This window comes from Manis pentadactyla, chromosome 13 (genome assembly GCF_030020395.1).
Source record: "Manis pentadactyla isolate mManPen7 chromosome 13, mManPen7.hap1, whole genome shotgun sequence".
In the NCBI taxonomy this organism is placed as follows: domain Eukaryota; kingdom Metazoa; phylum Chordata; class Mammalia; order Pholidota; family Manidae; genus Manis; species Manis pentadactyla.
In genome coordinates, this window is record NC_080031.1 from 65,419,133 (window position 1) to 65,432,168 (window position 13,036).

The window sequence follows — 13,036 nt, forward strand, 5'->3', positions numbered from 1 at the left end:
AGCCGCTTGCCTCCCCCGTTTTCTCAGTGGCGGCGTCCGCTCTTGGGAGGCAACGGCAGCGCCAGGCGCCAGGAGCCAGAACCGCTCAGCCGGGGTCCGCAACTCATTTCGAGGCCCGGAGGGGGAGGGCCGGCGAGCGGGCGGAGCGCTGCCCACGTCCGCGCACCTGTCACAGCCCGCGCGGGCCCAGGTGAAGCTCGCGGTCGATTCAGCGGCCGAAACCCCAGGCCGCCTCACCTGCAGGGCCGCGGCGTCCACACACTTGCGCCGGGCTCCGGGTGGCTACCGCCGGGAGAGCCCAAGTGGCGCAGGCAGCACGCCCTCGACTTCCCCGCCTGAGCTGTGCCTTTCAGCTCCGGTGCGCACCGCCCCGACTGGCCTTCACCTCCCACTAGGCGTCTCTAGAGCCATTCGCTCGAAATATCACGAGATGTCTTAAGGGGAAGAGGCGAACTGCGGTAAAGGGCTCCCAGTTTTACCACACTATACAACTCGGCTAGTGGGTATGAAAACGCCTGTTCTCCTCAGATACTGGCCAATCCTGAGCTCCAGTCCAGTTAGGGCTCCGCCCACTTCTCAGGACAGGCCAATCTCTTTGAGGCTTGTGAGCGACTCCGTCCTTTTGAGTGTTGAACGTGGGGAACCTGGTGGAAACATAAGACCAGAATGAGGTAAGAGTAATCAAATTGTGCCTTAGAGCAGGGTTTGATCCGACTGAGGGTCCAAGATCTTCGAAAGGAGAAAAGCATTATAAATGGAGTTGCAGTGGCCTCCGTCCTTGTAGAGACTACAAGTCCCAGCAAGCACCGCTCCCGCAGGCAGCCCGTGAGGGCTCCAGCTAACCAGCTCCTTAAAGCGTCTCTATCCCGGCGCAGCACGAGCGTTTCCAACTCGCCAAGCAGGGTACTTTTGAACGGTTCAAACACTGGACAAGTACTAAAATGAAATGTTTTCACCTAAGTTTGCCTTAACCTACATTTTGAAGTAGTGCGGCTAATCATACTGGAACCAAGTCCCGCGTTTGAGCATTTGTTTTGGAGAAACCGAAGAATTCCAAAATGATCAGTGTCACAGTTAGCAATAGTAAGAATCAACTCTTACTGTATTTTAACACAAGTTCACTATTATTATTGATAAGCATCTGTTTATATGTACTGTAAGTCTCTTAGGGACAGACTGTCCTATTTATGTAGCTGAAGTTGCCAGAAACTCAAATGGCCATAATATCTTTCCCAGTGTTTTGGAAAGACAATGCCATTTTCTCAGTGCAGAAAATTTTGATTACTGTTCCTAGATCAAAAGGATCCATAGAGAAAGAGTTCTAGGTTGTAAATAGTGCTTTAATTAAAGCACATCTATCTGAACCAATAATTTATCTACGTTTAGTTCTTCAGATTCAAATTCTTAAGAACTAGAAGTAGATAAAAGATGCCTTTTGCTATGTATGAAAAGTTGCGTTTGCTGCATATGTTTCTGGAAAAAAATATCAACATTTGTTTTTCAAAAATGAAATTAAAAAATACATATAGGATGGTATTTTTACATGTTTCTAACTTCCTATTATAGATAATGAAGTTTGGTGTCTAACATGGTACAAGTTTGCTGCAAGCATTTGAGATGACATAGTAAACCTGAAACTGAGATAGCTGCAGTTATTTAAGGAGAAAAGGTCTTACAATGTTATTTACTGTATTTGGTTCTATTTTATCAACAATAGTCACTAAGATAAACATTACAGATCTTATTTTCAGACAATAGTAACATAAAATAGTAAGTTTTTCAAATGGAATTCTTACAGAGTCTTTTAAGTAATTGTTTTGAGAATTTTAAAAAGTATCTCTTGACTCATATCTACCAGCAGGCTTTGCTCAAACTAAGTATATACAAATATATCTTACATAAGGGAGACTGGTTATGAGAAATGACTGATGGGTGAAGGGTCAGGGTACATAAGTTGTCTGTGGTTGTCTATCGCTCTACTTAAATATGAGGGCCTGTGGACAGAAAAGTGAGAGCATTTCACCATCTACAGTGTCTGCGTGGGACATTCTGCTACCTTGAAGAATCTTAAGATTTGGTTGAAATGATAGACCAAAAAGCAATATGCTAACTTCCAAATGACTACTATAGAGGATAAAGCCACAGGGGCTCATTGGAGGAATGACACCTTAATTATTTTGCGGTGAAGCTTTACTTTTAAAAGTAAAAATGTAGGACTCACCTCTGTGACTTTCCTTTCTCCTCTGACAACTGAGGCCTCTTTTCTCCATCTCTTACTTTGAGATCAACCCAACTGAAATTCCTTAACGGAAGCACACAGTAAATGAAAAAAAAACTGAGAGGTTAAGATGAGAGAAATGAAACCAATTTCTTTTAAATGACAACGAGTTTTTGAAAATCTTGTGAAACAGTTGATTCAGGTTACCACAGGGTGATTTTTTCAAGCAAATGTCACAATGACGAGACTTTTCTGCAGTCACGGCTATCACGGCTTGTCTGATCTAGTTACTTCTGGTATGTAACTGTATACACACTTACATGGTTCTGGGGGTAGCTCAGGAGCTCCCGTGAGACCGGGGGCAGGAACAATGTGCTGTATTTTCTCTGTGTTCTCCATGGCAGTGTCTTATAACTTTATCATCCATGATCTCTTCTGATAAACCCAAAATTCTCATCTGCCCCCAAAATCTGTAAAGCCCCTTAGGAACAGGAGGCTCTCTGTCTTTCCCCACCACAGCCAGTCGAGAATCACAGCTTTTACAAAGTCTGTCTGTTTAAGGAGATTTAGTCAAACTTTTAAATATGTACTACTAAAGCCATAGGTAATTTTTTTGCTTTCCGAATATAAAATATAAAATTATATATTAAATATCCTTTATCAGTCACAATGCTACCTCATGTTCTGCTAACTCCCCTGTTCTCCTCTTCATCTCCATTCCGCTTATTGAGTTAAGCTTATGACACGTCTTCAGTTGTTTAGAAACTTGCTATGTTATTGAAAGATTTTAGGTCCCTGGATTAAGAGAGATCAGTATTTGTATCTGATCAATAGAAGGCTCAGTGGCCAAATACATAATCTGATAAAATAAAATGACAGTAGTAGTGAAAAACAATTTCATAGGTAGAAACTTTTGTTTTAGATTTCTTTCTTTTTTATTAGGTGCTTAGTTTGTACTGTTCACATTCCAGTCTTCCCAAGACAAAAATGGCAGCAGCTTTCGTCACTGGGTTTCACCCTTAACACCTCAAATACATCTTTTAAATCTGATCAAGCCCAGTTTAAAAAAAATAATAAAAAGGCTGTATATGATTTCTAACACCTAAAAAAATTACACAGGTTTTTTAGCATGGGTGTGAAAAATGAAGAGTCCACAGAAAACTTTAGAGGTCAGGCAATAAACAAGGTGGAAACTTGATCTACTTACAGAAAATAAAGAAGTTTCCAAGTATATTTTGTGAGTTTTTAAAGCTAATCTAGAAGAGACCAGAATGTTTTCATTTATTTTTTTGTGATAAGATCTACATAAAGTGAAATGATCAGATCTTGTGTACAATTTCATGAGCTCTGATAACTGTATTTATTCAAGCACCCATAACCCTACCATTCCAGAAAGTTCCTTAACAACCAGTTCCGATTTCTTTCACATAGATTACACTTACTTATTCTTGAATTTCCTATAGCTGAATCATTTAAAATGTACTCTTTCTCTTGCTGCACATAATGCTCATGAAATTCATACATGTTGATCCATGTGTCTGTAGTTCATTCTTTTTATCTAGTAGTACGTATACCATGATTTATTGGTGTGTTCTGTTGATGGGCATTTGGACTGTTTCCAGTTTGGGCTGTTATGAATAAAGCTACTCTGAACTTCTTGTAGAAGTCTTTTAGTAGAAATGCTTTCATTTGTTTGGGGAGTAGAATTGCTGGACTAGTGGGTAGGCGAATTTTTTAGCTTTGTAAGGAGCAAAGACTTTCTGAAGTGGTTGTTACCATTTTAACACTCCCATCAGAAATATATGAAAGTTTCAGTTGCTTTATTACTCAATATATTTTAGTAAATCAGAGAGGCCCCTATTTACTTTTCAATGTCTTCTGTCTCTCTTCAGGGACTTTAACAGAATCTTTTTGGTAACATTAATTTGCAGGTATGTGGGTGTCTGAATTCCAGATGCTTCTTGCCCAGTTTCTAATATGCATTCTCAATATAAACAAGTAGAAGCATTTACATAGCATACAGAGTCATCTCATTTTATTGAATAGTTCTGTTTCTGAAAAACTTGTAAGGCTAATTTTTTGTAAATCAAGTCACTTACTGAGATAAGTTTCCCCTATTTTAATGTTCAGTTCAAATCCTCTTTTTCTATGATGTCCTATCTTGTCCTGGCCTCAAGAGATTTCTTCATTCTCTAAATTTTAGTAGTCCTAGTGATCAAATGTGACTCCTTTGTGCCTTTATCATGCATGACTTGATTGATTAACCTATTTATCCGCATGTATACATTTCATTTTCACACAAATATATTACATACTCAGTATCTTTATTAAATGAACCACATTTCATACTTAAAAAAAAACCCACATACTTTAAAAAAAATCTTTCATAGGATGCAGTGTAGTTCCTTGCATGCAGGAGCTACTGAATAAAATTTCTGACTCAATTGGTTTTCTATTTTTGTTTTGCTTTTGGCAAGGCATAACTGTTATGATTTGGCTTAAATAATTACTTGTTTTAATTATATGGTAATTTCCTCAATTTTCCATTTTTCTTGACTAATGAAAGCCAGGCCTAAAGTTAAGATTGACTAGAATCTGCTTCCCAGACTTCCCTATTTCCTAGTTTAAAGCATCCCCACACAATGTGGTTTGAAATAAAAAACATGCCATAAGGAGATTAGGGATTCCATCTGGGGTTCCCCTTTAATTCTCCCCTGGGGCTGTGGATTGTCATTTACAGGCCTCCACAAAGTACTGGATCCATTTGCCAGTCCCTGGAGGTTGACATTCTTCGAAGCCCAGCTCACAGATCATCTGTCTCCAAGCAGTTGACTCCTCTTGGGTGCAGAGGCCTGTCTGGTCCTTGGGGTACCTACACTACGCTGTTCATGCCTCCTTTTCAGTACCTGGTACTGTGAAGCAGAATTTGTTTTTATGTATGTTTGTCCACAATTGGCTATGACTTCTCAGGTATCCTAAACCTCTAAGGGTTTCTATTTTAACACTTTTTAAAAACATGCAAATCTCCGGAGAGGTTTCAGCTGGGGAAAAGACTAATCTCCTTATGGCATTCTACATAACAGGGCTGGAAGTAGAACCATTAATAAAGACACTATTATCACTCAGAGCGCCCAAAGCTCACAGATGAGAAGCAGCCCCGTGACTTTCACTAATGTATATGTACATGACTTGATTAATATTTAAAGAACATCTTGGCCTCATTTTTGCCACTATTAAGGTAACTAACCTGTCATTACAGACAAGTTCCTAATGGGTTGTGAGGTGGCCTTTTAGGTTATAGTTAAAGGTGAGGCTCTGCAGTCATTTGAAACCGTCTGGGTTCAAGGGCAGTCCTGTCCCAGCTAGGCAGCCTTAAGGAAATTCATTTATAAAAATGATGAATTTTCAAATGGAAATAATCCAATTCCCCTACCACAGAGCGGCTGTGTGGATGGATAACTCATGAAAAACCCAGTGCAGGGCACAGAGCTAATCCCAACAAATGTCAGCCTGAAAGTTAAAAACTTTTCAAAGGGATTAATGGACATTCTATTAGGAATAGTTGCCAATTAGTTTAGGTGGTCCTTTTTAAAAGAAAAAATAATTTCTACCTAAATTTTCACTACTTCAGGTTTTCATGTATCGTATTTTAGTGAAGGAATACAATTAACAGCTTGTGCTATTTACTTCAGTCACATGTTAACAATATCAATTGTGGTTTTGATTTTATTAGCCCCTAAATTGTTAAAAAAATACACAGATCATGGACCAATTTAATGATACGGCTTCTGCTTTTTCTGGGGTCTTCACCTGTCGGTTTGAAAACCCGAGCACGTCAATTTGGCAGGGAGGAGGTGCTCTGACAACACCGGTTTCCATCTGAGAGGAAAAAAAAGGCTTGGACCCGCGCGCCGTGGGTTTTGAAGCTTGGACAACAGCGCCGATTACGTAACCACAGCGGCCGGGCCTCCAGACCCTTCTCCGAGGCCTGTCCGCCCGGCGGGTATAAGGTTACAACGCCGAGGTCGTCCCGGCCTCCGCGAGTTCTTACGGGTGGCTGCCGGGGACGTTTACATTTGAATTTCCCTGAACTGCCGGGCGTGGGCGTGGGCGCGGGCCCGCCCCGGAAACCTCAGGGCTCCTTCCCGCCAGCCGCAGGCCTGGCCCCTGCAAGGGTTTCCGCGGGGCGGTGGGACGGCACGGCGCGCACCGGGCCCAAGGTGGCCGGGAGGGCGAGCAGCCCGAGACGCCCCTCCCGGACACCCTCAGCATTTACCCTGCCACGCCCAGCCCCGCGCGCCCGGCCGACAGTTGCTCCGGGGTTGGCTTTGAATTCGCAGGCCCCGCTCCCGGGCCTCTCAGGGGCGCCGCCTGCTCCCCATTGGCTGGTGATGGTCAGGTGGGGTGGCAGAGCGCGCTGGCAATGTTGGGGAGCGGGTGCCGTGGTCTGAGCCACCTCCTCCTCCTCCACCTCCTCCCCCTGGGCCCCTCTCCCCGGCCCTCCGCGCAGCGCCGCGCCGACTGACAGGAAACAAAGTGCTGCGGGCGGGAGACTCGGCGGCGTGCGCGGACCCTGCTCAGCCTTCCCGGTGACACTCTCCGCGGTCTTCCCGAGTGTGTGTGCGTGTTTCCTTACAAAGGGCATTTTACGACTGATCGGTTCATAGCCCTCCCCTTTTGCCCTTTGTGCTGTAACCTCTCTCCCGCCATCGCAGGTGCTGCTTCCTCCCCACGCCGGCCTCTCCGCGTGCGCTGGTCGCCGGTGTGCCTTCGGTCCTGGCTTCGCTCTTGCAGCGCCCCCTGCTCATTCTCCCCCGCCGATCGCCCCGCCGCCCACCATGGCGACCGCGACCCCCGTGCCGCCGCAGGCGGGCAGCCGCGCCAGCGGCCCCGCCACGCCGCTGAGCCCTACGCGGCTGTCGCGGCTGCAGGAGAAAGAGGAGCTGCGCGAGCTCAATGACCGGCTGGCCGTGTACATAGACAAGGTGCGCAGCCTGGAGACGGAGAACAGCGCGCTGCAGCTACAGGTGACGGAGCGGGAGGAGGTGCGCGGCCGCGAGCTCACCGGCCTCAAGGCGCTGTACGAGACCGAGCTGGCCGACGCGCGCCGCGCCCTGGACGACACGGCCCGCGAGCGCGCCAAGCTGCAGATCGACCTGGGCAAGATCAAAGCCGAGCACGACCAGCTGCTCCTCAAGTGAGTGCTCGCCAGGCGGCCGCGTGAACTCTCCCGAGGGGCTGGGGCTGCAGCCCGAGCTGGAGGACGGGGTCAGTGCCCACGCCCTTCGGAAGGGACAGGGTGTCCGTCTCCGGGAAAGCGAAGGGATCGAGTGTTTCTTAGTGGGGTAGAGGGGTCGCTGAGGGGGCTCGAGTTGCCGCGATGGCAGGACCGGCTACACCTTTCCCGATCCGGGATACCTAGCAGGACCGGGTGAGGTGCGCCCTGTGCCCGCGGAAGAGGAACACGCCCGGCTTCGGACCCGAGACCCCGAGATCCAGAAGGGTTCTCCGGCGCGGAAGCCCCGCGGGTCGCCGGGGTAGGGAGGTGGTGTCTGGGCGCGCGGTCGAACGCGCGGCCCGGTTTCCGGCCAGGCCCGACACAAAGCGTTTGGTGGCTTTGCGGTGTAGGGACGGCGGGTCCGGGAGTAGCAGCTGCCCGCCTGGAGATGAATGAACCCTTCGCGGGCGGAGGGCGGAAGGGGTGGGACCTGCCTCCTGCGTCCCGGTCTACCCGGGGGTGGGTCCCACTTTGGCGCGCTTAGTATCGGCCGTGTGACAGTTTGAAATCTGCCTCGGGTTAGGAGGGAGGGGCGGGATCTGAACTGAACGCCACTGTCGGCTTAGGGCAAAATGGGTTTTAAAGCTCGTTAGCTCTCTCTGGGGAACGACGTGCTTTCTTTTGCCGGAGACTGGAGCAGGCCCTTGGATGCTTCTGTGCACCAAACTCCGCCAGCTGGGATTTTGAATGTCTTGGCCGCCGTCCTCCGATGCGTGGACCGCCTACCCCTAAGCAGCAGTTCCCTTCCCCAGCTTTTATGCCTTCATAATAAAGTCAGTTGGTCTTTCGAGTAGTGGAGAGAGCATGTTCATTTCGCGCGTCTGTCATTGTGTAGACTGGCCAGGGCAGGTGAAAGGGTGTTGTGTAAATGTGGAGTGTTTCGGAGAGGGACAACTAGTAATTACTCCACCTACGGGGGTGGGTTGTGAGGTCTGAATTTTCAGTCAGGGCACTGGGATAAACTTGCTAGCTTTTGCTTATCCTGCCTTGACTTTCTGATGAGCAAAATGGTGTAATTTCATTAGTAGGCAGCTCATGTTGATGTCACGCTTTAGAAATTTGCTTAATTTGTGTCCAGAATTCATTGTCTCCAACCCTCATTGCCAATTGAAATTTTTGAAGATGCCTGGTTCTGACTTTGACTGTTTGCCCATGAATGCCTATCTGCATCCGTGGGAATGTTCTTGTCTGAGTTCCTGTGATTTTGTATGTGTGAATATCTACTTTGCTCCTTAGTAAATACTTGAAAATGGTTCATAAAAAGTCTGAGCACTTGGTAAAATAAAATAGTTTAGACTGGCTTATAGTGAAAGGCAGTAACAGTCTACTGCCTCTTCTCAGGAGACAATTATGTTTAGCCCTCTATTTTTATTTCTTTAAATATTTAGTTCCATAACTCAAAATAATGAGCTTAATATTTCTGTATCTTGGATTTACCAACACTTGAAGTCACACGACTCCCATCTTCCTCCATAGTTTGTGTTATTGAATTTCTTAAATCTTAGATGCCTTTCCTTGTATGACTTGTCATTATGTGTACCACCTAGAAGGTAAAAATATCAGGGGCATGGATTGATCCTGTTGGACCCATCCTAGTTTCAGAGATGTTAAAATATGGCACATTAAATATTTGTTATGTACAAGTCACTGATTCATGTGCAGAGGAAACAGGTTTGAAAGAAAAATTATTACTGCCCTTAACGTTGCTGAGTGCAGTAGGGGAGATACCCAGCAAGCAAATAAAAATTGTATTTTATTTAATCTGAAGCATTTTGATGCTGGTGGTTTATAATCTTTCCAGAGGATAACAGCTAAGGTTTTTCACACAGTAGCAAGACTGTCACCTGGCTGACTCTAGCTGTAAAATGCTCTGTATGTGGCCAGGGGGAACTGAAGGAAGATGGTCAAAAGATACCCAATTCTGGTTACACAATAAGTATTAGGGATATAATTTTCTTTTGGTAATTAGGTCTGTCCATACATTGCTATTGTCAGGATTAGATGTATTTTCTTCTGTAACATGTCATAATTGCTCAAAACATGCCACAATTTACTTTCATATTTCAACCCTGATTTCCCTTGCACATTTTGTCCCCATATAGCCTTTCATTTTTGTGGTTGACTAAAGAAAAATTTGCCTTCAGCATATCTTCAAACTTTTTGACGATATCTAATTGTAAAATATCCATTGCATAAGTGTACTTTCTTCCCTCAAGTTCGTTGGAGAATAACCCTAAGTAGCTTGGGATGGCAGGAGTTAAATGTTTTGTGTCCTCTGTGTCCGAAATCATTTTGTTTGCCTCATGCTTGATTGATAGTTGGGCTAGGTATAGAATACTGGTTCAACATTTTCCCACAGAACTTAGGTAGTATCATATTGCTCTATTGTCTTCCAGCATCCAGTATTGTGATGTCTCTAATGCCAGTGACAATAATATTTTATTTTGGTAATCCCTTTATTTTTCCTCTCTGGAAGCTTTTGGGGTTTTTGTCTATCCTGGGTTCTGTAAACTGTATGGTAATAGGTCTCAATATGGATATTCTGTTCCACATCCTAGCTGTTACAAGTGTGTTCTTTCAGCTTAAAGGCTTGATCTTTATTTAACTCTGGGAAACTTACTTTATTCCAGAATTTTTCTGTGCTGTTTTCTTTGTTCTCTCTAGTTGGAATCTTCTGTTTCTCGTTATCTTCTAATTTTTTTCCTATTCTGGGAAATTACTTTGAATCTTATCCAGCTCAATGGTGACATTTTAACAATCATATTTTTAATTCCAAGAAGTCTTTTTGTACCGGTATTTCTCTTTCACCTGTTTCTGTTTTAAAGATGCATTTTCTTTAATCTGTCTGAGGATAATATTTAGGGCTGTCTTTTAAAAAATTATTTTCTGTTAATTGGATTATCTCTTTTTCCTTCTAGTGACTTTTTTGTTTGGCTTGGTTTTTTTTTGGTTTTGTTTTTTTTGCTAATGATTTTTGTCACATACTTGATAATTGGTTGTTTACATTTATAAATGAAGGACTAGGTAATAATTGAGTATTATTGCTTCTTTTCAGGTAGTTCCTCCCACCAATTTTTTTAAATGGAAGAACAAACTAGGACTTCTTTCTATATGAATGGGATGTGCTATTGGCCAGCCTGTTGGAAAAAAATATTGATTAAAGCTACCTTTTTCACAGATTTAAGTTACTTAGCAGACATGAGTAAGGGGTGTGGATGAGGGCCATGTACAAAGCTGTTCCATGACTTAATCCCCACTTTCTCAGTCTGCATCACTTTCCCCTGCATTCACTATGTGCATGTTCTGTGATAAGTTCATCATCTAGAAGTTTGTTGAAATGTCGGCTAATGATCCCTTTCCTATTCACTTTGTTACAATGGGTTTACATATACTTTAGTGCCTTTACTTTATTGTCTGCATATAGCAATTTGGAAATCATTTAATTTTGAGCAATAAATGAAGTTTATTTTCTAAAAGAAAAGGAAGAAATGTTTTATTGTGTGGGTTCATTTAGCTCATATGTCTAAAAATAATTTTCTGTGTTTAACTTTATTTGGAGTCAGAGTCTTTGTAATGAGCGTCTTTAGGTGGATTTATATAATAAAAAAGTCTTTAGAGAATTATAGATTACAAAATTACTTAGTCCCTTTTTGGTTCCTCAGTATACTTCAAAGACAGGAGAATTCATGGGTATGCTTCCTGATGGAGAAAATTTGACAACAGTTTCCATGTAGCTGTTCTGTCATCTAAAAATAGATTTTAGATCATAAGATACAACCACTATGGGTACATATACACAATGGAATACTATTTAGTCATAAGAAGGAAACAGATCCTACCATTTGCAACAACATGGATGGAGCTAGAGGGTATTATGCTCAGTGAAATAAGTCAGGCAGACAGAGACAAATACCAATGATTTCCCTCATTTGTGGAGTACAACAGTGAAGCAAAACTGAAGGAAAAACAGCAGAAGACTCACAGACTCTAAGAAGACACTAGCAGTTCCAAAGGAGAGGAGTGGGGGAGAGAGAAGGGGATTGAGGGGTATTATGATTCGTATACGTGGTGTGGGGAAGGTCATGGGGAAGACAGTGTAGCACAGAGAAGACAAGTAGTGAGTGACTCTGGCATCTTAACTATACTGATGGACAGTGAGTGTGATGGGGTATGGGGGGGACTTGATAATATGGGTGAATATAGTAACCACATTGTTTTTCTTGTGAAACCTTCATAAGAGTGTATATCAGTGATTCCTTAATAAAAAAAAAAGATGTAACCACTCTGCTTCAGTCTGAGTTTAATTATACTTCATTGGAAGCCTTTTTGGGGAACAGTTTCTGAGAATGATGATGAATACCATCAGTCAACCCTAAACAAAAAAGCAAAATAAAATGGGATTATTTCAGAATTTCAGTATTTACTAATTATGGAGGAAAACTAGATAAAAGAGAAAATTAAGTACGCTGATCAAACATTTAGTAACTAATGTTATGGATGCATACATTTTTTTTCCCTTGAGTGATATAGGTCCCCGGTCTTGTATGTAAAACCATTTTGGTGATGTGTTTTGGAAATAAAGCAGTTCCAGTTTTAAGAAGGCATTATGATGCATATAATGTATATGACATCCCCAGTAGGGTCTGGGGTAGCACTCCCTAAAACATACTTATGCAGTGAAAGATATTAATAGTTACAGTAAGTGGAGAAGGACAACTAAAAATGGCTTCACATCCACTCAGGTCTGGTTTTGTCATCCAATGAGTCAATGAAAATGTTAGGTTTTAGAACACTGAAAGTACAGATAAGAGTGTGTGGATTTGTGTTTTTAAATTGACTGCTTATTGAGTTCACTTACCAGACTCTAGAAGTTGTCTTCTATTCCTCATTTGGTTTGTGGTAGTTATTTAAGCTTGAAAAGCAGCAAAATTCACTATAAAGTACATTTCTGTCTTGGAGAATGATGAGTTAGTAAACTGTAATGGGGGCTCACTGGTATGTAATTAATATAATGAGTATGTTAGGATCATTTGAGAGGCTGAGCAAGCCAATTTACTGTGCCTTCTTTGAAAAAAAATTTTTTAAAGGATGTCCCCAGAAACATGGTTTAATGTCTTAGAGTTAGGCCCCAAACTCAAGGTTAATCTTTGAGATACTATACAAAGATTCTATTATTTAAAGCAGAATTTCATACTTTTTCAAAACGATGCTTCTTTTAAAATATAATTTTATGAAAATAAAATGTTTTTTTTCTCCAAACGCAATAGGTATAGGATTGATTGAGTTTCTTCATGGTACTTACGCACCTGAAGATTTGTAGACTTGTACCTCCGTCCCCAAGCATCATTGCTTTGAGGGGATGGATTTGAGGTTGAGAGATCAAGCCTATGTAGTATATTGGGGAAACATTCTTCTGATTTTGCTTCGTCAGTAGATTGGCGAGTAAACTTACAACGGGAAATGTGGATTTGCGTGTTTCCATTTAAAAATGGGCACAGATGTTGATTTGCTCCTAACAAAGACAACTGGGACACTGTCAA

At 42.9% G+C, this 13,036-nt stretch overlaps 1 protein-coding gene across 3 annotated transcripts in view; it reads left to right on the top strand.

The window, feature by feature from the left end:
* Window positions 1-6,149: 6,149 nt before the first annotated feature.
* Window positions 6,150-13,036, top strand: part of LOC118921428 (lamin-B1) — a 53,740-nt gene continuing 46,853 nt past the window's right edge. Inside the window, exons 1-2 of one of the 3 annotated variants that reach the window (XM_057490697.1) lie at window positions 6,150-6,228; window positions 6,934-7,415. In XM_057490697.1, coding sequence (XP_057346680.1) covers window positions 7,057-7,415 — 359 coding nt within the window. In that variant the 5' untranslated portion in view covers window positions 6,150-6,228; window positions 6,934-7,056. Of the gene's footprint in view, window positions 6,229-6,449; window positions 6,837-6,933; window positions 7,416-13,036 lie in introns of those variants that run through there. The other 2 variants (XM_057490696.1, XM_057490695.1) reach the window with 2 other exon arrangements.